Source organism: Orcinus orca, chromosome 1 (assembly GCF_937001465.1).
Source record: "Orcinus orca chromosome 1, mOrcOrc1.1, whole genome shotgun sequence".
Taxonomy (NCBI): Eukaryota; Metazoa; Chordata; class Mammalia; order Artiodactyla; family Delphinidae; genus Orcinus; species Orcinus orca.
In genome coordinates this window covers 107,126,403-107,153,008 of record NC_064559.1, presented here as the reverse complement: position 1 = coordinate 107,153,008, position 26,606 = coordinate 107,126,403, and the positions used below count along the sequence as shown (strand labels likewise).

Here is a 26,606-nt window from a genome sequence, read left to right as displayed (position 1 = left end):
AACACAGCTGGAGGAATCAGGCCCCCTGACTTTAGACTATACTACAAAGCTACAGTAATCAAGACAGTATGGTATTGGCACAAAACCAGAAATATAGATCAATGGAACAGGATAGAAAGCCCAGAGACAAACCCACGCACCTATGGTTACCTAATCTATGACAAAGGAGGCAAGAATATACAACGGAGAAAAAGACAGTCTCTGCAATAAGTGGTACTGGGAAAACTGGACAGCTACATGTAAAAGAGTGAAATCAGAACACTCTCTAATACCATACACAAAAATAAACTCTAAATGGGTTAAAGCCCTAAGTGTAAGGCTGGATACTATAAAACTCTTAGAGGAAAACCTGGGCAAAATGCTCTTTGACATAAATCATAGCAAGATCTTTTTCAATCAACCTCCTAGAGTAATGGAAATAAAAACAAAAATAAACAAATGGGACCTAATGAAACTTAAAAGCTTTTGCACAGCAAAAGAAACCATAAACAAGATAAAAAAACAATCCTCAGAATGGGAGAGAATATTTGCAAATGAAGCAACTGACAAGGGATTAACCTCCAAAATATACAAATAGCTCATGCAGCTCAATTAAAAGAAAACCAAAAACAATCCAATCAAAAAATGGGCTGAAGATCTAAATAGACATTTCTCCAAAGAAGACATACAGATGGCTAAAAAAAGCACGTGAAAAGATGCACAACATCACTAATTATTAGAGAAATGCAAGTCAAAACTACAATGAGATATCACCTCACACCCATCAGAAGGGCCATCATCAAAAACTCGACAAACAATAAATGCTGGAGAGGGTGTGGAGAAAATGGAACCCTCCTACACTCTTGGTGGGAATGTAAATTGATACAACCACTATGGAGAACAGTATGTAGGTTCCTTAAAAAACTAAAAATAGAACTACCATATGACCCAGTAATCCCACTCCTGGGCATATATCTGAAGAAAATAAATACACTAATTCAAAAAGGTACATGCACCTCAATGTTCAAAGCAGCCTTATTTATAATAGCCAAGATATGGAAGCAACCTAGGTATCCATCAATAGATGAATGGATAAAGAAGATGTGATATGTGATACACACACACACACACACACACACACACACACACACACACACACACACAGAGGAATATTACTCAGCCATAAAAAAGAATTAAATTCTACCATTTGCAACAACATGGATGGATTTAGAAGATATTATGCTTAGTGAAATGAGTCAGACAGAGAAAGACAAATATTGTATGTTATCACTTATATGTGGAATCTAAAAAACAAGACAAACAAATGAATATAACAAAATCGAAACAGACTCACAGATATAGAGAACAAACTAATGGTTACTAGTGGGGAGAGGGAAGGGGAGTAGGGCAAGATAGGGGTAGGGGATTAAGAGATACATACTACTACGTATAAAATAGATAAGCTACATATATATAAGGTACAGCACAAGGAATATAGCCATTATTTTGCAGTAACTTTAAATGGAGTATAATCTTTAAATATACTGAATCACTATAGTGTACACCTGAAATGAATATAATGTAAATCAATTATACTTCAACAAAATAAAGTCAAATTACAACTAACTCAATTTAAAATTATATCCTAAAATTTTGTATTCAGAAAGAAAACAATATTACCACAAATTTTCATCAATATCCCTAACAAGTTTTTAATGTGTCTGGTCAGAATAATGGCTCACAAGGAAAGGCAACGTTTCCTAGTTCCCTTCATGCTGGCCAAATTCAATGACACTTAAAACACTTAGTGACACTCAGCACTGAAATTTTAATCTGCATAGATTTCCAGTCTCATATAATTTCTCAAAATTCACAAGTAGTACTTTTAATAAGATCCTAATACGCAGAAAAACCAACAGCCAGCATTTAGTCAAATATTCTTATAGTATCTGAATAGCAAGAAGACAAATATTTTCAAGATGACCTGTGCACCTTAGTCATATTCAGGTAAGTCTCTAATGTGCCTGAGCATAGTGACACCTGCTTATATCTCCCTACAGCCATCAATTCTCAGTCTTTATGGTTGTGAGTGAGATCATCTGCTCAGTACCAACAAATGTGATCAGCACTATCACTGTGAAATGGCGTTATTTAGACTGTCTGTCTGTGGGCTTCCCTGGTGGCACAGTGGTTGAGAGTCCGCCTGCCGATGCAGGGGACACGGGTTCGTGCCCCGGTCAGGAAAGATCCCACATGCCGCGGAGCGGCTGGGCCCGTGAGCCATGGCAGCTGAGCCTGCGCGTCCGGAGCCTGTGCTCCGCAACGGGAGAGGCCACAACACTGAGAGGCCCGTGTACCGTAAAAAAAAAAAAAAAAAAATAGTCTGTCCGTCTGGGGATAGCTAGGGATCTCCGATAACTGATTTTATCAGTCAGGCTGGCTAAATGCACTTTCCCTGCATGAATGTTTCTTCTAAAGAGGTGGCAAAGATAACGATGTAGTATCAAGTCTTTCAGGTAACAGAGGCATGCTTCTGGCCACTCTGCCACTCCAAACAGCCTAGAGTCACTAGCAACAGCTATAATGAACAGCCTACGGCTCCAGGGGAGTAAGAACTCAGCCATGCTCCTGCCTGCATGCTAGGCACGGGAGAAACATGCAAAGTCATTGTTCACGTTTCTGTTTTGTTCCCCACAGATGAAGAAAATGGCTGATGAAGAGGTAAACGAGCTACACAAATACAACCAATCACAAGATGGCAGTAATGAGGCAGGAGACTACAAAGAAACGTCCAAGCACACTCCTGTAATACCACCCGAAACAAAGAACACCTGATGTGCAATGAAGTCACACCCACGTCTTGCGTGTGTGTGATCGCCATCCCAGGGGTCGTACCTTTCTGAATAAGATGCAGTGGCAATGAACGTGAGGAGAAGAATGACAAGAGGACAAGCTTTGGATTCAGAGAGACTTAGGGACAAATCCTAGATCTACCACTTACCTATGTGACCTTCAGCAAGTAACCTCTCTTTGCCTCAGCTTCCACATGTATAAAATGGTGATAGGAACTTCTAAATACTTTGTAGAATTATTGTGAGCACTAGATCAAATCATCCCAAGTATGTCAAGTGTCCGGCACATAGTAAATGACCAATAAGTGGTAGTTGTTGTGTTAGCAAAACTCAGACTAAGAGCACAGGCCATAGAGACTCTGGGTCCATTCAAATAATGACTAAACCATCAGCTATGTGTCAATTCCAGCCATATATAATTTTTTAAAATTTTCAAACCCTAAAAAATAAAGGCAGCAAATGAGTTTCCCCACCACTTGCAACTAGAGAGGCCACAGTGTTTTCTCAGAGCTGAAGACCCAGTCAGTGAGGGCAGGAAGGGTGACGAGGGAGTGATTCCTCAGAGCGGCATCAATGCCCCACAGATCCCGTCTCTGAGACTCAGAGGTTTGGAATGACAAGGCAAGACCAAGCAACCCTTCTGGTCCTTGCACTTGCAGGACTCACCTGTGTATGGCAGCACACAGTGGCAGGTATAACCACTTATATCATCAAAACAGGTTCCTTGGTTCAGACATGGATTCGAAGCACATTCATCAATATTCACCAGACAGTTATAGCCTGTAGACAGAAAAGGGGAAAAACCAAAGACAGTGAAACTTCGTTAGCCTCCTCATTATCTCATTTACTAAGCAATCCTCTCAGTGGTAAACGTTAAACACCTCAGGAACTGCATTAACTTCTTCAGGCCACTGGAACACCTGTTCATTCATTTCAGTGTCAAGTCCCTGACACAGCCAGTCAAAAGTGCTTAATCCATCAAAAAATGAATGGAAGAACAGTATATTCTAATAGCTTGAAAGTCTAATGCACCTCCAAACATAAGTAATTTCTCCATTATGGACCATGAAGTTCATTAGGGTGAAGACCTACTGCTATATCTAAATAGAAGCTCTTTCTATACAGAGTATCTGGTCAGGGCTTAAAAACAGCCTGTAAGTTATCAAGGGATAAAATATTTGAATACTTAATCAAAGCCTGTGATTTATGCCCACTCTTTCAAATGTACAGTCTCTACCATCGATGTGGTAGGGCTTCTGGAAGTCACAAAGCTGTTTCCCCTGATCCAAGACACGAAATCTACTCCCACTATGAAAAAGAGAAAAGGAAGGAAGCATCCATGGGGACAGGACTGTACTAAATGCCACACGCCTTTGTCCCTTCAGTAGGGCCTGACACAGAGCCTTAAAACTGAGGAACTACAGCACTGTACAAAAGAAAATGATGGTCTAGGAGTATAGAGGTCTGGGTTCAAACTGTACTCTGCTACTCGACAGCCGTACAACTCTGGACTTTACGTTTTGATTTTGATTGTGTTGATCAGCAAGTCTCAATGAGACAAAGAAATAAAAGTGTTTTTAAATCTATAAGTTTCTTTGCAGATGTAATATATCTGAATGTCAGAAAATTACTGACTAAAATGTGGTCTCAGAAAATTTTCAAGCAATCCAAGTGACACTGAAACATACTGATGTATTACAGTAGCCTGGCACAATTCTGAGTGGTGAAATCAGCGACTATATGGATAGCGAAGTACAAATGTGAATGATTTACCCACAGGGTTCTCTCTCTTGAGTATCTAAGACAAAAGCAATGGGAGAAATACAACAGAGACAACTCAAAACGTGATTTTACACAATACCCACTATTACGCGTTTTTCCAGAAGGCCATAGGTGACTAGGTATCAACTAAGAATATCTTAATGTGTAAGAGAATTTGTTGGAAAGGTTTTAAATACATGGATTCTTCCATGATATTATTGCTACAGTTACAGTAAAACAAAATTTTCATTCTACTACCAATATCTCTTTCGAATTAACATAGAATCAAGCCTACACTGGAGCTTATAATTAGAACACCTGTCCAAAGTTGTATAAGTGGAGTTCTAGTTGCTCACCTTAAATGGTACTGTTTCAATAACTCACCTCTCTGCTAGTCTGAAAATAGAATCCATGTATAAATCTATTTATGTTTTCATTCCCCAAATGCCCTATAAATATTAAGTACTCAAATTATATTTGCTATATGAATGAGAAGGAAAAAAGGGAAAGGAAGAAGTGAGTCAAGCCATATGCACCAACAGAAAGGCAGAGAGAGAAGGGAGATGAAAATAGGCACTTTTGCTTTCACCTTTAAAGCCCTTCTTGCAAGTGCACCTGTATCCATTCACCAGATTGTCACAAGTTCCTCCGTTCTGGCATGGATTAGAAAGACATTCATTTCTGTCCACTTCACAGTTGATGCCAACCCAGCCTGCATCACAGAGGCACTTGTATCTGAAAGAAGACAGAGTTATTTACTGTTGGGGGATGAATGTACAATTGAGTCATAGTTGAAATACACCATTCTGAAAAACTGAAGGACCAAGGAACTCTTGGGTAAGCTAATCTCATTTCTGATCCCCTATGGACCTATACTTGGGTCACCATGTGAATCACGTGGGCCCATCTGGAGTATTCAGTAAACACACCTTCCTGGCCCACAAAGATGCTAGAGAAACTAAGTAAGTATAGTGAGTTTTCATATGTAAACAGTGGTTGGTACAACAAATCAGGACAATCTGAAAGACACGTTAACACAGATAAATCTGCACTTTCTTTTCTTCTATATAAACTAAAAGTAACGCAAGCCTTAGGATCACTTGTTTCTGGTGTAAAACAGACACCCAGGAAGTAGTGTAGTTATCAGAGACACTAAGCCACTCTGAAGAGCTCCTGGGATGTCTGACTTCTGAGACATGCTTTGCTCTGACCTGAATCCCTGCCCCCAGAAAGCACTGAGGGTACTGAGCAGGAAAAGGAACAAAAATGAAGGTATTTGAAATATATGCACATTGTTCACAATCCGAACATCATTAGCACTTAGAATGTGGTTATCAGGAGATAATAGCCTCCTAGTCTGGAGATCCTTTAAAAAAAAGTAGGTGGGTTGGGATTCTTTGCAGGCTGCTATACTCTGAAACAGGAATACTGAGTTAATTCATCTTGGAAATAACTTGATTTCCTATTTGCCTCTTAATACACTCTTCGTTCTTTCACCTGTCGTAAGCATGGCAAATGGTAATGCCCAGAGTCCTGTCCTCTGGCAAGCACAGCAAGAGTACACGACTATCTCATGGAACCTAACATCACACTCTGTGATTCTAGAAAATTACTTACCAACATATTACACAACTCTCAGGGGCTTGCAAACTGTGAACATTTCATCAGGGCCATGTCTAAAGTTAGCTGAGACCAGATCTACTTCAGTGGCACCCACTGGTACCATGATAGAACAGAGTTGGGCTTTTTTTTTAAGCAGGGGGGAAAATCAAATAGAGCATCCCTCAGAACTCAATCTTGCAATAAGTACTAAAAGTGCAATTGCCAAAGACTCATAAAATTACCCTGGATTCCTCCCATGTGCTGACTACCCACATGAGGAAAGAGACATTCCTCCTTATTTTCCACCTACTCAGTCACAGAAGGTAGAGAAGAAGCAGCGATTTGGTAGACTATGCCGCAGACTACCGAAATCTTCAGCGAGGTCTCAGCTCAAGTCCTGACTGACTTCTACAGGGTATGGCCAATACTAAAACTCAACTGGCTTGACACAAGTCAATAAGAAACTATTAATACATGACAGCTACTCACCCACTGAGGCCCCCAGTACAGTTTCCGTGGACACAGGGATTGCTCAGGCACTCGTTCACCTGTGAGTAGCAGCTGGGATGATGGGGCCCCTCAGGGCATATACAGCGGAAACCGTTCACATCGTTGATACATGTCGCACCCTTGCGACAGGGATTGGAGGCACACTCATCAATGTCAATGTTACATCTCTGCCCTGTAGAGAAGGGAGACAGTTTTTGTCAAATACAAAATGCTTAGGGAATAGACACAGAACTATGAGATCTATTGTGTTGATACCTTCATCTTCATAGGCTATAAGATGCCTTGGGCACCGCATGTCAAGACTTAAGGAATAAGACATCCAACGGCCCTTAGTGCCATGCAAGGAAGGGGCAAAGGGCACTGTGCTTTGATAATAAAGTTAACAAAAGGCTGGAACAGTGTTGTAGTGTTTTGACATGTATTTCTTCACTCCATCTTAGAGATGGGGAAACTTTACAAGGATTCAAAAAGAGAACATCAAATGTTACCAAAGCTGGCTGCTCTTGTTGCTGTTTGGAGTACTCTCCAAGAAGCTCTCCTTATCACTGCTTTCAGCTGGTTTACTGCATTCATTTTTTCAGTTAGTCAATCTCTTACATTTCCATATATGGTAAATCTCAATTAACAGGAATGTTTCGTGAGTAGACTATTAATTTAATGATTAAACTGATTGAAAAGAAAAGCTATTTTACTTTCACTTTTAGAGTTGTATTAATCCATCTTCTGCCACAGGAAGAAGAGTATTCTAAGCATAATTTTATTGTTCTCTGATCACTGAGAAAACCATCCAGGGTCTCTCAATCTAGACCAGTGGTTCTCAAACTTTAATGTGCAGAAAGAGTTGCTAAAAGTACTTGTTTAAAAGGAGATCCTTAGAGCCCCAAAACCACATTTTAAATAATGTAGGTGAAACAGAAAGACAAATACCGTATGCTAACACATATATATGGAATTTAAGAAAAAAAAAGTCATGAAGCACCTAGGGGTAAGACAGGAATAAAGACACAGACCTACTGGAGAACGGACTTGAGGATATGGGGAGGGGGAAGGGTGAGCTGTGACAAAGCGAGAGGGAGGCATGGACATATATACACTACCAAACGTAAGGTAGATAGCTAGTGGGAAGCAGCCGCATAGCACAGGGAGATCAGCTCGGTGCTTTGTGACCACCTAGAGGGGTGGGATAGGGACGGTGGGAGGGAGGGAGACCTAAGAGGGAAGAGATATGGGAACATATGTATATGTACAACTGATTCACTTTGTTATAAAGCAGAAACTAACGCACCATTGTAAAGCAATTATACCCCAATAAAGATGTTAAAAAAAATAAATAAAGAATAAATAAATAAATAATGTAGGTGATTCAAATACTACATTTTGAGAAACTCTGATGTAGACAATTATTAGTAGTTTATCATCAAATAATAATGTAAATGTTCAGAATATATGAAACTGAACTGAATATGTTCTTCCTCTAAAACGTATCCAAGACTGCACTTTGAAAAGATGTCTGCTATAACCTTCACATTTATTTCTTTAAGTGGAATAAAGTATGCCAGTTACGTAAGAGTTTTGCTTTGTTAAGTTTTGAATAAATGAGATTTAACTGTATATTCCAAAATGATATAAAATTTTAAAATAACCCATAATTCTGTAAATGAGTGGCAACAAGCAACTGCTATGAAGGAATTTATAAATTTCTAAGAAGACAATTTTCTGATTTAGATAAACAGGCATTTTCATTTAAGAAAGAGCAACCCTGCATTTAGAACAGGAAATTCCAAATGAAATAGATACACACCCCTTTAAAGTATGGGTATTAACATTTTTTCACCCTCCACTGCTCTCTAAACCATTATTGGTGGTTCTTGAGGTAAAAACCCATAATCTGGTAGTAGTTGCTATTTTCCTCTTAAGTGTTTTATTAATAACTTATTTTAAAATACTACTTTCTTAGCTTCAACCTCTGATTTGTTTTTTGGTGTTTGCCACTGGCACCAAGATAAGAGACAGAACTCTTCAACTGTAGCACTATCCTCAGCCTGCAATCCAGTGGAGAATGAGAGGAAAAAGCCTTTTCATTTTCTGTCCTTTTTTTGGGAAGAATCTTCTCAGAAGCCACTCCTCTCACATTTCCTTCATTTGCTTTTAAAAGCTCTTTGCAGAATCAATTTTCAAGTCATCTTTAGCTGAGAGGGTTGAGTGCCTCTTTGTGCAGTCTACTTGATGGACTGACAGCTGCTTCACTAGCAAGGTCCCACGCTTAAAGTAGCATTAGAAACCCCAGCATCAGAAACACCCAGCACAAGGCTATGTGCCTTGTTGGGCTCCGTAACTACTGAATGAGAAATTAACCAATGTTTCTTATCTTGTAGGTAGGTGCCCAAAAAATTAGTATTTAATGAATGAAAGCATGGTATAGTCCAGACTCGAGAGTCTGGTGTTGGATGTCAGAAGTTCCATGTGTGATTCTGGTCATTCATTCAGCAATATTTTCTAAGTGTTCCCTCTGTGCTAGACACTGTTTTACAAAATGCTGGCTAAAAAGATAATTAGGGAGGTCCCTGCCTTCTGGGAACTCACAGTCCTAGCAGTGTGACTCACTAGCTAAGACCATGGACACATCAAGCTCTATCTTTCAGTTGCCTTATTTGTTAAATGAGAATAATAAAACTTCCCTATCTGCTTTTTTTGTTTTGTTAATTTTTAAATTAAGACATAACTGACATATAACATTGTGTAAGTTTAAGGTATACAATGTGCTAGTTTGATATATTTTATATATTGCAATATGATTACCACCACAGAGTTAGCTAACACCTCTATCACTTCACAGAACTATCATTTCTTTTTGGGGTGAAAACAATATCTACTCTCTTAGCAATTTTGAAGTTTATAATGCAGTATTGTTGACTATAATCACTATGCTATGCATTCTATCTCTATAACTTATTTATCTACTAGTTGCAAATTTGTACCCTTAAACAATATCTCCCCAACCCCCAACCCCCCAGTCCAGACCCTGGTAAACACCAGTCTACTCTCTGGTTTTATGAGTTTGGCTTTTTTATATTCTGCACATAAGAGATATCATATAGTATTTGTCTTTCTCTGTCTGACTTATCTCACTTGACATAATGTCCTCAAATTCCATTCATGTCGCAAATGTCAGGATTTCCTTCTCTCTCACGGCTGAAAGATATCGCATTGTATATACACAACATATCTTCTTTATTCGTTCATCCATTGATTTACACTTAAGTTGTTTCGCTATCTTGGCTACTGTGAATAATGTTGCTATGAACACGAGTGTGCAGATACCGCTTCGAAATAAGTTCCTTCAGATATATACGCAAGTGTGGGATTCCTGGATCATAGGATAATTCAATTTTTAATTTTTTGATAACTGCCATATTGTTTTTCCATAATAACTGTACCATTTTACATTTCCATCAACAGTGTATAAGAATTCCCTTTTTTCCACATCCTTGCCAACACTTGTTCTCTCTTATCTTTTTGAGAACAGCCATTCTTTCAGGTGTGAGGTGATTATCTCACTATGGTTTTTTCATTTCCCTGATGATTAGTGATGTTGAGCATCTTTTCATGTACCTGTTGGCCATCTGTATGTCTTCTTTGGAAACAGAAGGTCCTTTCCCCTTTCTTCCCCCTGATTCTAAACATTTGTTTTCCTTCATCATTTATACATTTTTTGAATGTTTCTGATGAATGCAGTCTGGGTTCCGGATCACACTCTAAATCTTTTTAAAGGCACGATCTCATTTTCTACCACCTTTGCCACACTCAGTGCTCCTCACTCCCCTTGTGCTTAGCAGCGTGCCTGTTCAGGATATGTCATTATTTGCTTGACTACGGGCTGGAGAACCAAAAGCAACTGCATGTTCAACATTTATAAATTTATAATTTATAAACATTTATACACCTTACTCCTGATTAGAAAATACTGTAAGAGATTTAGAGAGAGACAAGACTGTAAACCTCGTATCTATTTTTTAAATTGTATTTTGGTGATTTTATATAGTTGTATAATGACATTGTAATGAGGATTAGCTCTATTGGTAGCTACTCATGATTAGTCTTTCAAATGCTATTTGAAAAACACTAGGGTTTGGTAGATTGTAAAGCTTTCAGAACCTCACCTGTTTCAGATGATACTGGATTTCAAAATACAAATCATGATTTACAAGTTAAAAATACAATCAGTCTGTGGCTAAATCATGTAACTCTGAGAATTAGAGTGAACATTGCCAATATCCTCTATCTGGAAATTACTGGGTATTTTCCAATAATATTTTCCAAAACTGGGTATAGCTACCCCTGACTAATGTGTTTTCATTTTTAATTGAGGTATAATTGACATAGAACATTATATTAGTTTCAGGTGTACAACATGATTGGATATTTGCATATATTGAAAAATGATCATCACAATTAGTCTAGTTAACATCTGTCACCATACATAGTTACAGAATTCTTTTTCTTGTTATTTGCCCAATTTTTAATTGGATTATTTGCTTCTTTACTATTGAGTTGTATGAGTTCTTTGTACATTTTGGATATTAACCCCTTATCAGATATATTGTTTGCATATATTTTCTCCCACTCTGTAGGTTGCCTTTTCAACTTATTGTTTCCTTTGCTGTGCAGAAGCTCATTAGCTTAATGTAGTCCCACTTGTTTATTTTAGTTTTTGTTACCTGTGCTTTTGGTTTCATATCCAACCTATGTACTTTCATGGACTGTTATAAGAAGTCAGCAAAATAATGGACATCAAGGTGAAACTGAAAAGTAGTTTATAAAACTGGGAAGTATTCTATAGAAGTACCACATGATTTCTTACTTTTCCTATTGATTCATTTAGTATAAAGAGGTCTGCAGAGAACAGAGAATTTAGTCTTAGAAAAAAAAACCTCCCTTAAATCTGCTCAAGCTGTTATTAAAATTGTAATTAAAAAATAGTAGTATTAAAATAAAACAAAGGCAAGACTAAAACACCTCATATTTACAAGTCATGAGTATATATCACAGTTGTCTCTGATATTTTCAGCAACTGACTTAAAAAAACAAATAGGAAAAACAGCTGTAGAAAACTGTTCCAAGAACAGGGTACCACCCAGTAACCAAAACATTCCATTTCTTGGTTATGCAGTTTCATGCTACACCTTAAGTTTATTTTAGAATATTTTTAGCCTATGTCCTCCCTCTTTGACCTTCCTGATTTGCTAAATGTTAAAAAGAGAGAACATATGATTCACTGACATTTCCAAAAAATTTAAGACGAGTCTGAGGCTTACATATGTAAAAAGAAACCACAGCAGGGACCTACTTAGGCTGTCCAGTGAAGTGGGAATGAGTATGGACTCTAGAGTAGGACCCCCTGGGGTGGAATGCTGGCCCCAGTGCACTAGTTCTGTTACTTAAGCTCTCTTGAGCTCTGGGTTTCTCATCAATACTGCAGAAATAATAATAGCAGTGACAATTCAATGAGGTTAGGCACTTAATTTAATGCCTAGCTCAAAATAAGGCCTTGAAAAATGCATATGTCATTCTACCTAGCAGGAATTTTTGTGTATTCAGTTGGCTGTCACTTAATGTTGGAGTAACACGTTTCAGGACACAGAAGTACGTCTGGCTATACCAGCAGTGCTGGGCACTAGATATAAGAGGTTTCATCACACCTGTCTTCTGAGTTATCTTCCATTGAGCAGATATTACGGTGACCCATGTGGGCCATAAACATTCCTCTCTCATGTCCACAATCACACCAAGCAGTGCAAAGGCTTGTGAAGTACAGAGAGAGGTAAGTTTCCGGCAAGGAAGAGGTATCTCTTCACTTGGCTCTGATGGCCTTTTGACATCATAGTTTAAAGAACTCCATGGGAAGTTTCTCACATTGGTTGCAAATGAGCACATGGTATTTATTAAATGGTAACATCATTACGTAAGTGCCTGCTTCTATGTGGCACTGTCTAGAGAGAATGCGACAGGCACATTATATGCTCTCTGATGGTGCCATTAACAAACGGATGTGTCAGTAAAAGCCTTCAGTAGAGGCTCAGTAACCTCTAGCACGTTTTCATCAGGAGCGTAATCTTATTAGCAACGAAAGAGGTCAAAGAGAAGATGCATGTGAGTTTGTGTGTGTGCACACATGGTGTGTGTATAAATGTTCTAGCTGCTTATAATTTAGGAAGAAGTATAACCAATTTTATCTTAGTCACTTACCTTCTTCCTCCTAGAGAGAAAAAAAACCTCTCTGTGCTAGCCAAAAATAGTTTGATCCTCCCAAGTTTTGGCCTTACCCAACAATCCCCCATAAGAGGAAGTACTCAGAAGAAAGCATTTAGTAATTTCATAGAATTTTACCTTGGCCATGCCTTTACAGAAGGTATTCACTACTAAGTGTAGAAAAATAAGGGTGGCTTTGAAAGCTATATAATTCAAGTCTGAAAAGAAATTCTTTTCAGGTAGTTATAAACACATGGCCTAAAAACCCTAACTAGTGAAAAGTTTCATGTTACAGTTTAGGGAAGCCCTGTAAGTAGAAAACTGGGCCAGAGAAGCACAGAATCAAACTTCTAACTTTCCAAGAGACAAAGAAATAGGAAATATTTGAAAAGTACTTTTTCTTTAGATGCCCTTTTCCCAAAGTGATGGGGCTGAAGGAGGAGTCACCCAACAAAAAGGAGCGTTACCTGTGAATCCCGGCGAGCAGACGCAGCTGTAACGATTAACACCGTCCATACAGACCCCATGGACACAAGGGCTACTTGCACAGTCATCAAAATTGATCTCACAGTTAACACCTGCAGAGATGAAAGCAAAGAGAAGCCATGCAATATCAGCCCAGAAAATACCAATGATCTCTGCTTGTGACGCTAGGTGTTAAGAAATCTAAGGAGTATCCAGCCAACCCTGAATGCAGGAAAGGAGCAGTTCTCAAAGTGCAGTCCTCCAGGCCCCATCGGGGCATCATGAGGTCAAAAGGATTATATTAACCATACTAAGCCACTATTTGTTGTTTTCATTGTGTTGGAATTTGCACTAATGATGCAAAAGCAATGGGGGCAGGACTGCCGGCATCTTAACGGGAATCAAGGCAGTGGCACCAAATTGTACTAGTGGTCTTTTTATTCTTCACCTCCATGTACTCGGTTAACACAAAACAAAAAGATAGCTTCACTTAAGAATGACTTTGGTCAAGCTGTCAAAATTCTTAACTTTATAATTTGATTATACCTTGACCCTTGAGTATACCTCTACTGTTCTGTGTGATGAAATGGAAAATATACATAAAGCAATTCTGTGGCATGCCAACCTTCAGAGCTGTCTCCAGGAAAAGCAGTTGTGTGATTGTTTGAGTACTGAACTGAAACAGTTGCTTTGTTCAAAGAATCCCATTTTAATTGAAAGAACAACTGACGGACAAACCAGGGCTATTCAGACTTAAGTATGTAGCAAACATTAAGTGAGAGAAATAAACCTGCCATTTCAAGGAAAACAACTGTGACAGTACTGTGCTCCAAAGATAAAATTTAAGCTTTCACATGAAAATTAGAATTTTGGAACTTGTATCTACTACTACAAGCTTGATACTGACTGTCCCTATGATGGGCTAAAGTTCAGGATAAAGAGTCTGGTAACTTCGTTCTGGGGTATGCCGCCTTCCTCCTGGTCTGTTCCTCAGATGAATGGTAAGAGTTTGGCTCTATTTAGGAAGGTTTAATTGTAGATATGGGTAACTAAATGGTAGAGATACACCAATCATTATTGTTACCATTATTCTCTAAAACTACTCATGATATTTCATTATTTATTTAACATGAATTTAGTGATGTGGTTGGGTATCATAGTAGAAGAATATCTTGGTAGTTTAAAAAGTCTAAAAATAAAGCCTGATAATTAGGATATAAACTAATAAACGAAACTTCCACAACAAAATGCCATAGTTTTTATTCACTCACACTTTATATTAATATTTATTGATAATAATTACTATATTAACAATCTGTTGAGCCATTATCATGAGCCAAGTACTCTGCCTCCTACATTCCATAACTTTATTCTCCTCACTCCACCGGCAAATCAAGCTGTGTTACACCCATTTTATCATGAACTTGCACAATTGCGTCAGCACAGTTAGGACGTGAACCCAGCTCTCTGGATTCCATACACTTCACCACACCATACTGGTCATTCTGTGACTGATGAGGCTATACTGCCCTACTGGCTACAGATGAGGCAAGGCTTCAATATTCTTTGATTACAAATGGATACCTTTAGGAGATGTGTCTAGCCCTTGTTTGACAACCCCCGTTTACTCGCAATGGACCAAGGCAGGCCCCAAACAGCCATGGAGGTCCAATGTGACTCTGCCCCCAAATCCATGTTTCATTCTAGCAGGAAGAGACACCCAGCTCAAGCTGGGCCAATGAGATTATCTCACTGAGACGTTGGAACATGAACTGCGTGACCTATGGTCTGCATGTTGCCCTTACTTCCTGCTCATCCCCCCAAAGCCACATTGTTCAATTCTCACTTGGCATCTGTAAGATACTTCTGTGTGCTTTCACAAAATTCTTTCTGCTTGTCTGTTTTGTAGTTGTTGTTTGCTTGTTTGTTGATGATTCTTTTAGCTAGTCAAGGTGGTTTCTGTGACTTGAAACCCAAAAAAACTCACTGAAGATCACAGGTATCAAAAGCATCAAAAGTGATTCTGGGTAGTGTATTGCACTTTAAGTACTTAGTGAGTGAGAAACCACAATTATAACCAGCAAGTTGTAAAGCATCCCTCTATCCACACACTCATCCAAACTCCAACCTACCAACCCAGACTATATTATGAATGAGTTGTGGATTCTTATTCTAGAACTCGAGAGTCTATTCATAATGACTGATTGAATGAATCCTTTCACCCAGGCTCCTGGTACATGCCAGGTCTTTCTCCACCCATTACAGGCCAAGACCTCTTTATGTTGCCTGCATCTCTTTGCTTTAATACTCCAAACAGCCACAGGAATGGATCTGGCAGTTTTCTGAGAGAACCAGGGCCTTCCCTCTCTATGCTGCCTGCACACCACTGTTATTCACTGCTTGCCTTTCTCACTGACAGCTACTTTCACCTTGACTTCTCTCTCCTCCCCAGGGAACACACCTGACCCAACCTGGCATTATTATATAATCCCGGAGAAAACAAAGTGCTTGCCAGCCCACCACTCACCCAGGTGTCCAGTACATTTGTTGTAACGGGAACAACAGCAAAGCCTAAAACAGCCCGACCATTCTAAAGGCATCCATTCAATCGCTTGTAAATCTCTCAAATTTCTTTCCGTACTGCAATTTCTCATGTCGGGGGACCAGCCCGGAAGCAAATTGCTTTTGGAAGGTTTCACAAAGATCTATTCAGCTCTTTTACTGAGTTATCTAAACGTGGGGAGGGGGAAGGCATTTTCAACTGGGAAGGCATGGGATGTTTCTCGTATGCTTGAGCAACTCAAAAAGGACTTTGTTTTCAAACTTGGCATGTACGGGTTCCTGGATGAAGACCAGGCCTTTGACAAGTTTGAAGAAATGGATTTGGAAATAACAAGATGAAATGAGGGCAGCTAACCTCCTCCCCCACCTCTGCCCCCTACATAGGCCATTTTCCTTAAATGGAAAATGAGTTCTCAATAAATCACTCCTCGTATTGGCAGGTTCCCTTCTAACAAAGGCACACACTAGTTAATCTTCCACTAATACATTTTCCTTTGATCGGAGACACAGAACTTCTCTGTCCATTAACCACAGTTGTGACCATAATTATTCCTCGAATAAATAAAACAGGATCTACTGAAACCTGTGAAATGCTGCTGCCTGAGAAAACAATTCAACATTTCCCCAGCAAGGAGCAGCATGCCCTCACGACTAACGAACAGTCATTCAACTGGAGTCAGGAAACAGCAAGGAACTTGGGATGGGAAATGGCAGCTCTGCATTCTAACTGACAATGGAACGTGTTGCAAAGTCTCTCCTCTCCTTTAGATTCCCCGCCCCCCAGATGGCCAAGGCCCACCAGAGAAAAATACCAGGAGAAAAGTGTCACATTAAAAATACTGGACTCTGGGCTTCCCTGGTGGCGCAGTGGTTGAGAGTCCGCCTGCCGATGCAGGGGACGCGGGTTCGTGCCCTGGTCCGGGAAGATCCCATATGCCGCAAAGTGGCTGGGCCCGTGAGCCCTGTCCGCTGGGCCTACGCGTCTGGAGCCTGTGCTCCGCAACGGGAGAGGCCGCGGCAGTGAGAGGCCCGCGTACCGCAAAAAAAAAAAAAAAAATACTGGACTCTGAAACAGAGGAAAAACTATTGGAAGAACTGGAGGCAGGGAGGGAGGACCAACTTCATTAATCTGATTGAGGTGGAGGTTAAAGAAACAAAGACGATCAAATCAAGCCACAAAGGCAAGATGGCTTTCAATTTTAAATAATAATTTCAATTTTTTGAAGTGGTGTGCCTCCTTTTAATGAAAAACATATACATAAAGCCATCAGCTTTGCAAAGCTATTGTCTCTCATTCCTCTGCTGGCTAGAGCCATCTGCCTCTGAGACACTTCTGGCCATGGCTTTGGCCGAGCTTCTCAGAATCAAGACTGTTTTTTAGGTATCTAAGCATGTGCCAAGAACGTCTGAGACATCTGCATAAATTGTTTCTGAAAAACAGTGAAAACTCCAAAGGAAATACGGCATGGGCTTACCTGATGTGCCTGGCTGGCAGTTGCACTGGTAACCATTTACCAGGTCGATGCAGCGACCCTCATTCAAGCAAGGGCTGCTGTAACATTCATCTATCTGGTCGCTGCAGATGGCGCCCATGTACCCTGGATTGCAGACGCAGGTGTAGGAATCAATCCCATCCTGACACTGGCCATGGTGGCAAGGATCAGGGTCACAGTTGTCAACGTTCTCCTCACACAACACACCAGTGAATCCTTGGAAGAAATTGTACCAAAGATGCTTAAAAACCAAGGCAGACATTGCATACCTGAACATAAATGTAGCCGGCATCCACTTATCCTACACATCCCAAGTCTTAAACAATTCATACTGCAGGCAATGAGCAGTTGGAACTGACTATTTGCATTGATTTATAAGGCAAGCCTAGAGAGTTTTGCTTAAAATAAAGTTTTTCAAGTCAAATTTGTAGAATTCAAATAGCTTTTTCTAAATAATAATTTCATTGCAGAGACGCTTTAACTGCATCTTCATTTAATATTGGACTTCAGTGGGGAATAGCTCTCAATATTTTTCCTTAATATATTTACCTCTATATTCCTTTCCTCCCAAACCCAACTGCATATACAGGTACTATATTAATGGTTTCATGTACCTTATCTTCCCAATTCTGACCTGAGAGGACAGAGAACTTTTCTCTGTTCCTCTCAACCTCCCAGGGATCTATGCATATACAGTAAGCTTTTAATAAATACTTGTTAAATAAAATGAATGAACAAGTTATGACAGTTAAAAGAAAAGGGACAAATAAAAGTTCCTTTATTCAACATTAAATCCTTTTAAAAGACTCTAGGAGGGCTCTCCTCCCGTTTAAACATGAGTTCAAGCTTTGTAAATTCTCTCCAGTGAAGGTTATTCTCCACAAGCATAATCTGGCCAGAGGAAGACAAAACCTGAAACCTCTCCAACCAGAAACAAACGTTTGTGAAAAGAGAAGAAAATTAAGTGGACCATCTGACAGGGCCCTCTCTAAGTAGGCCTAACAAGTGGTAATGTTCCAATACTACTGAAATAGTAATTCTCTGTGTTTATTGTTATGACTTAGTTTGCTTTTCTGTGATCACAAAAAAAATCATGCACATGATGCTTAAAATCCTTTAAGACTCCATCTTCTAAAAGAAGAAAAAATATCTTGAATTATATTCATAACTCCTTTCTTAAACAGTCAGATGAAAAAAGAAACTGGGAATTCATGTTTGCTACTAATTTCTAGTCCTTTTCTACACAATGATGGTCTGTGCAGAAGCAAATGTGTAATAAGGGACATTTGGCTTATTCAAATCTACTCCCAAATTAGAAATGTCGCCACAGATCAGAAATGTAGAATATTTGTAAACATTCTTTTTGACCCTAGTAGCAGAAGTCAGGAAAGAGGACCCAAACTTTCCCAGACAGGGCTCCCTCCCCCGTTCAAATACACATCCAACTCTCAAAGCATCAGTCATCTTTTATGCAGAAAACCTCTGCACTTGCACACCACTGCCCCCAGATTTCTGGGCCTTTGTTCGATCACTTGCCTCAAGAAACACAGAGACAGGTCTCCTGCTGAGAAGCCCCAGTGAAAAATAGCTTTCACCTGGAACTCTTCCCTTTTCCAAAGGAGTAGGTCAAGCCAGCTGGAAACTCACCGTTGCCAAAATCTGCCCAAGAAAGACAGGGGCACCAAATGGAAATGTCCAGGCCAGGCCACGACTGTGGTGAAGGAGGCAGGTGTTGTAGAGGAAACAGTGAGAGAGCAGCAAGAAAGAGGCTTGGAAGAAGCTCTTTCTAAACCCAGAGCAGCCCATGTTAGTGGACTGGCCTGGCAGGGCAGCTAGAAGAGGACGGTCTCCTGTTTTGTTCAGGCAGACCTACCAGGGGAATAAGAAGTGAAAAATTCTTACCTGTGGCGCACTGGCATTCATAACCATTTGGGTGATCTATACACTTTGCCCCATTCAGACATGGAGTACTGGAACAGTCGTCAATATCGATCTGGCAAACTGGCCCAGTGAAACCTGAAAAGGGTACAGCGATGACACAAGTCAAAGGGTTATCCTATGCCTTCCTTACTATGAGAATGATGCCCAAAGAGAACTGGGTTGTTATTGGCAGGGTTTATACCCATGGGTCAGCAAATGTAGAATTATTCTACCCAACAGGTAACTAGGATAACTGGGTTAGGCTCAGGGCATCAGAGGTACCTGTGTGTCTCTCTACCTTTTTCTTCCCACCACAGAGTTCACTTCTAGTTAAAGTAGGGACTGAATGGTTATAGGCAGAGCCCCCTAACAAGTGAATGTAGCTTCAGAAGAACTGGGACCTCCTCTCTAAAGAAACAAGAGAGGCTATAGACTCTGGCAGAAAATTTAGCACGTCTTCAACAACAGCTTTGGGGAGCCAAAGGAGAGACACAGCATTCTCTGCAAAGAATCGCCTTGTGCTGTTTCTGTACCCATGGGTGAAATGTCTAAAAATAATCATCTCACAGAAAGGTTTCAAGAATATGACCCACAGGAAAAAATAAAATCCTGAATAACCTAGAACTAAGGCTTCCGTGAGGTATGAACTTTCCCAAATGTACACACAGACAGAGAGGTCATGGGTCATTCAGAATAGACTTGGACTTCTGGCCACAAAGGATTTGGAAGATACACTGGCTGAAACAAATCCCCCATTTCTGTACACACACACTCCTATCCTGAAGCACTCACTTTAATGACTTCCTCATGTACAGCCCACACACGTTCTCTCCCTCCTCCCGTCCCTGTGGTCAGCCAGCTTTATGCTTTCAAAGAAAACGGGGGCAGGTGGTGGGCATTTACCAGGCGGACACAGACACTGGAAGCGATTGACTTTATCCACACACTGTCCATTGTTCACGCAAGGGTTGCTCTGACATTCATTTATCTCCAATTCACAATGCACACCTTTGAAACCTGGACAAAATGGACCACACAAGTGGCTTAGAAAAAGACAAAGGCATGTTCTAGCCAAGAAAGCACAAAGTTGCAAAGATGACTATATCCTCTATGAGTATGAACATTTCTGCAGAGGGAAAAGAGGACTCTGCTATGATTGGAAACAGTCACTGTAAGCAACAGCCAGACAGGGGAATATTCTGGGATATCCATGCCTCTGTGGAGAGGGGGAAGAGGTCACCTCCAAAGACCTTGCTAAGACCTAGCATGCCAACAAAGACCGAACCACATTCTCTGATCAGTCCAGGCTTTGCTTTCAGGACAGTGCCAGGCCCACAGGGTCCCCAGTCCAAGTTCCTAAAGACCAGCTGAGTCAGAGACGCTGTTGCTCTCAGGGTGCAAGTAAAGGTCAGGAAGGCCTGCCAAGGGTAGAGAGGCCAGCACCCTCAATCAGGCAAAGCAGCCACTGACAGCCGTCATTTTTAAGCTGGGTTTAGCGGTGCTGTCTGAGGATTCAAGCAATGGTCTCTGCAGAAGAGTTCCAGAGTATAACAAAGCATGTGTATCTCACTATGAGGTAAATGGCAAGAGCCTATACAATTATGGGTAAAATTATTTTCTATAAATGGAATGGTATGCTATTTGTAACATATCAGGGGGTAAGGAAAGCTTGCTATTTAAAGAATTTTTATGATAAATCCTTTATTAAATCAAAGTATACTTGCATTTTAAAAATCTTCTGAATTTTTCTCTCACATGTATCTGGGTTTTGACATAATGGGATTGCTTTTCATAGCTCTAAGAATTCTAAGATGGCCTTACTCCTTAAGGGTCCCCTTGGCGGGGGATTAAATGGTAACAGAGCTTATGGAATTGCCACGCTATACTGAGTGCTCTGCCTAAGAGAAGCACAGGGCAGTGCCTCCTGTCTAGATCCCACACACTGATGGCCCATGTACCTGGCATGCACAGACATGTGAAGCCTCCAATCTTATCCAGACAGGTGGCATCATTCTTGCAGGGGTCTGAATGGCACTCGTTGATGTCCATCTCGCAACGAGGCCCTGCATAGCCCTTCAGACACTCACAGTGGAAGGCACCATCTGTGTTCACACATTTTCCCGCATGCTCACAAGGATTGCTATTGGCTGGAAGACACAAGCACCAATCACCAGGATCAGAGCACTTGATGGGGCTTCCACAAACGTGGACTACAGAAGTGGGTCAGATTATTAGCATTAGGGCCAGGTCTTTAATAATCGGGTTCTCAATTTCCTATTTTCTTCTAATCAATCAATCAATAAGCAAGTAAGTAAATAAATAAACAAGATGAAGGAAGGAAGGAGGGAGGGAGGGAGGGAGGGAAGGAAGGGAGGAAGGGAGGAAATAAGGAAAGAAAGACAAATCAGGACAACCTCAACTCTTGTGAGTCTCTACTGTTCTTATGCCCAAACTGTCACTAAGGTAGGGCTTTATGTTAAGAGTCAAGTACAAACCTTCTATATATTTCAGTTCCCAGAATAGAATATATGGTTACACTGAAAGGTTAGCTGTGAACAGTGGGCATGTAACAGGTGAGATCCGAGGTTTGGGTGAAACATGCTCGTAGAGTAAAATGCGCTTCAGCTTAAATGCTTGCTGAGCTCGACAGACACCATGAGGAATCGGAAAGGTTCTGTGTACTCACCCATGGCACACTCATCCACATCTTCTGTACAGTCACCCCCTTTGTAGCCTTGTGGACAGGTGCAAATATACTGCCCGTTCAGAGGGTTGGTGTCACACAGTGCCCCCTTGTGGCAGGGGTTGCTGATGCATGCATCGTCCAGATGACATAAGAGACCTATCACAGGGTGGGGTAAGGAGAAGACAGAGAAAATGTCCCTTACTTGGGGAACAGTTTTCTCTTTCATGGAGGAGGGAAAACCTTATGACTGGCACATCAAAATCCAATATGAAGATTTAGAGGCAATTTCCTGACCCAATCTTAGGGACATGCTGCAGGCAGCAGCAAAGCAAGGAGCTTCTGCAGACAACCCTGATAGCCTGACCCTGAGCCCTTAGCTGGACCCCTCCCCAAGGGTAGATAAAGTAAGGCCATAAAGTGAGATGGTTAGATGATGGAGACAGGAAAAGGGAGATATACTTCCCATTGTGCTGTCATGTTTAGTTAACAAATAAAAATAGAGGACTCCCAGTTCAATTTGAATTTCAGAGAAACAACAAATAATTATTTACTATATGTCCCAAACAATACATACATCCTATATTTTATTAGGCAACCTACTTTCTTTCCCGAGATCATGCTACCTGATCATCTTGGGGCCACCTGCATTTCACGAGCTTCAGAAGAAAAAACCTATCAGCCTATACTCGGGCAGCTTTTTAATAGTGTCAACATTCCTGGCTCAAGTGCCCTCAGGACTCTGAAGATATTACTAGGCCCCATGTTCTGCAGAGTTCACATGGGAACTGGATTTTCCAGTCTGAAATTAGCTTAAGAAGAGGTGACTAAGGCTTCTTCTACAAAGCTGGAGGTGGGGCTTTTGGAAAGGCATAGATATAAGAACATTTCAAAACTGCTAGGCACCAAGTTCTCTCACTAAGCAATCTCCTTCCATCACATTCCTCCCTTCACTGCTCTATTCCTAGAACCAGAAGCTGTTAAACTGAAAGGCTAGAGCAAGGTTAACTTTGCAGTCGGTAAAAACCTTCCCTTAGAGGACAATATGGAGAGCTGGAATGCACTTGTTTCCCTCTTGCCAGCTTTTTCTGAGTAAATGGATTATTTCTTCTCAAAATTAACTGCCTACATCCATTTGTGAGTAATTTTGTCTTAATTTCTGAGAAATTCATCTTAATTTCGGAGTTGCCTTTCAGCTTAAAATCTTAAGGAGGGCTATAGATGTTCCCAAGGCAATAGTTGCTAACTTTCATTTTGGAGGGATGAAAAACTGAGGTACACAGAGTTGAGAGCCAAAAGTCCTAAGGAAGAAAACTAATTTCACAGCACTTTGGCTAATTACATTTCCAGAAGAACAGCTTTGAGAGGCATGTTCCTACAGATGGAAATTAAAAGGACATACCCCAAAAGGGATGAAAGAGAAGGAGGCAGAAATCCCGACTGCTCACCAGCCCTTTCCCTCATTTCCAGCTCTGTTCTTCCGCTGGCCTTACCTGCCTTTCCTTCTGGGCACATGCAAGAGAAGGAGGCTACACGATCAATGCAGGTGGAGCCTGGAGTGCAGGAGGCGAAGGCGCAGTCATCAATGTTCTCACTGCAGTCATCTCCACTCCAGCCATTAACACACACACAGCCATAGCCCCCATTGCGGTTGGTACAGGTGCCCCCGTTCTGACAGGCATTGGGTTGCAGCAGGCACTCATCCACATCCTCTGTGCAGAACTGTCCTTTGGGGGGAAAAGCGCCTTTGATTAGGGTTCTTAAGTCTCAGAGGATTAGTACCATACCAGCCCCCACACACTCTTCACCCTCATGTGACCTGCCTGAAATTGAGGCAAAATTAACTCACAGCAGACCAGGTCCTCACATGAATTTTAAGGCCACCTTGAGACATCCATATAGTTATTCCAGGCAAATAATTTACAGAATGCAAGTTGCCATCCCTAGAAACTCTGACACCATGAAATCTAGCCAACCTATCAAAGAGAAAATTGAGTCTTCTAAGATCCTTAAATCTGATTTGGTTAAATCCCTGGGACAATGAATACATAAGTGAGAAGAGCAAGGAGAGAAGAGTCTAAGAGATGAGTAAGGACAAGAATAATGAGAAGCAACCTAAAAATCAAAGCTTTAGGGCTACTGTTCTATATCTTGACCGTATCAATGTCAACATCCTGTTTATGATGCTGGATAGTAGTTCTGCAGGGCGATGTTACCATTGGGGAAGACTTGGTTAAGGGTAAACAGTATCTCTCTGTTAATTCTTATAACTTTGTGTGAAACTATAATTATCTCAAAATAAAAGGTTTAATTAAAAATAATGGTAGGGCTTCCCTGGTGGCGCAGTGGTTGGGAGTCCACCTGCCGATGCAGGGGACACGGGTTCGTGCCCCGGTCCGGGAGGATCCCACATGCCGCAGAGCGGCTGGGCCCATGAGCCATGGCCGCTGAGCCTGCGCGTCCGGAGCCTGTGCTCCACAACGGGAGAGGCCACAACAGTGAGAGGCCCGCGTACCGCAAAAAAAAAAAAAGAAAGAAATAATAATTAAAAAAAAATAATAATAATGGTAAGGGCAAGCAAGGGTAGAGAGAAGAAATTAAGGAACTAAGGACAATAAGAGCCATGGTAAAATATGAATGTGAAAGGCAAAGCCAAGATGATGAGACTGGAGCAAATACTGGATTAGTGGAATAAGATGTGGGAAGCCGACCTAATGTACTAGAAGATGGAAAAGGATCAGTTTGTTCTGCCTAAAAAAGCAAACTGAAGGATGATAATAAGACCACTTCTGAATGGACTGCAGGTCACTATGAGAGCAAGGATGGGGGACTATGGCAAAGGCTCTTAGGCCCAGTGACAATCGACTTATAAGCAAGGAAGTTGTGATTAGCAAGCATTTAGTGCCAGGCCACCTGAGTTGTAAAACAAACTGATGAATCTTTCTTATCAGAGGTCTTTTAATACCAGTTTAGGGAGCTACCAAAGGGAATGACTATTCAGGTCATATGAATTCTCTAAAACAGAACATGACAAGTGGCTAAAACCCAAAAAACCTCAAGGTGTCCTTAATTCTTTCTCTGTAAAAAACTCACTGGATAACTCAAAAAGGCACTCTGATGAAGAGGCCTCTTAATGACAAAGCACAGGACTTTTATACTCAGAAAATGCCAAGGCTATACCTAGTCCCCAGATAACAATTCAACTTGGCTCAAGTATTTCCAGAGTCTGCAAAGTGCCCAACTGTGTAGCCATCACTGCTAACAGAAGCTAGCTGTGTCTGATCCAACCTAACTGACAACCTATTCTTTACTCCTATCTAACCTATACATCCATTATTACAGAACCAACATCATTCTATTGCACTTCTTTGATCGCACAGCAATCTCCCATCACTTGGCTGCAGGCAACCTCAGTTCAGGGATATTTTTTGTATTCCCAGCTAAGATCCCTCTACCTAAGATGGCAGAATGGGTGTGTGGGCATCTCTGGAACTCTGCGCTTAGGACCCTCTTCTGTGCTGCTCTCCTCACCCCAATTCAGCCACATAATTCTTGAAGGAGCCGCCATGTCTTTACATGATCATGCATATGCCTTCCTGGTCACAGCTGACTGATCCAGGGTGGGCATCTTATACAAACTGTCACTGTGTCTCTTTTCCAAACTTTTGGACTAGAGACCCTCTACCACATGGACCAAAAGAATAACATGACCAGTCTACACACAAAATGATAACAGTGAATCAGAAGTACACAAGAAAAGAAAAATAGAATCTGGGGGCATTCAAGTTACTGGTTCCAATTGTTCCCAAAGACCGACTCTTCATAAGTCCATTCAAGAGCACAGCCATTCTGAGAGATGTCCCTTCCAACAGGTTTCCCTAATTTCAGATGGGGATCTGTCAATTGCAACCTGCAGTATTAACTAATACAAAGTGAGTGAGCGAGTGAGTGAGTGCAGGAGCAATCACTTCCCCAGGGGAGACGATGTCATTTAGTATAGAAAGCTTTGCTCCCCTACTTTACTGGCAGAAATGCTACCTCAGATTAAAGATAGGTGTGTACTTAAGATGCAGGTGGGATTTAGAAATGAAAACATAACCAAGAAGCAGGTGAAGAGTTTCTGTAACCTGGAAATTACTGAGAGTCTTGTCTCTTACACCTATGACTCAAGTACCGTGCTATCGTCAAACCAAACTGACTTGCTGAATGTGAGAAATCTGGATGTTATTTTTCTTTCTTATTGGTTCTGTGATAATTCTGAGTATGAGACACTGTGATTTTAAAACATCTCATATGTATTTCGTATGCATTATAATACCCAGACACTTAAATATTGTAGTAAGACAGACTAGGTTAATGAAACAATGCTTGGAATGAAAGTTTTGTTCTCTTGGGAAAGGAAACCAAGAGTCACTGATTGCGTACTATGAACCAGGCATTGTGCTTGAGTTGTCACAATCATTATCTCATTTATAGTTAAGGAAACGGGCTCAGAGAAGTAAAATAACTTGCCCGTTGTGAGGCAGGGAG

General features: G+C 40.8%; 1 protein-coding gene across 2 annotated transcripts in view; it reads right to left on the bottom strand.

Moving 5' to 3' along the window:
• The window catches only part of NOTCH2 (notch receptor 2), a 178,058-nt gene that overhangs the window by 37,388 nt on the left and 114,064 nt on the right, over positions 1 to 26,606 (bottom strand). For both annotated transcript variants that reach the window (XM_004263258.4, XM_033436698.2), the window contains exons 6-15: positions 23,570 to 23,803; positions 22,080 to 22,235; positions 21,352 to 21,540; positions 20,297 to 20,410; positions 19,376 to 19,489; positions 17,456 to 17,689; positions 13,421 to 13,531; positions 6,684 to 6,876; positions 5,182 to 5,327; positions 3,498 to 3,611 (exon numbers count right to left, since the gene is read on the bottom strand). In XM_004263258.4, the coding sequence (XP_004263306.2) occupies positions 3,498 to 3,611; positions 5,182 to 5,327; positions 6,684 to 6,876; positions 13,421 to 13,531; positions 17,456 to 17,689; positions 19,376 to 19,489; positions 20,297 to 20,410; positions 21,352 to 21,540; positions 22,080 to 22,235; positions 23,570 to 23,803 (1,605 nt within the window). The remainder of the gene's footprint in view (positions 1 to 3,497; positions 3,612 to 5,181; positions 5,328 to 6,683; positions 6,877 to 13,420; positions 13,532 to 17,455; positions 17,690 to 19,375; positions 19,490 to 20,296; positions 20,411 to 21,351; positions 21,541 to 22,079; positions 22,236 to 23,569; positions 23,804 to 26,606) is intronic.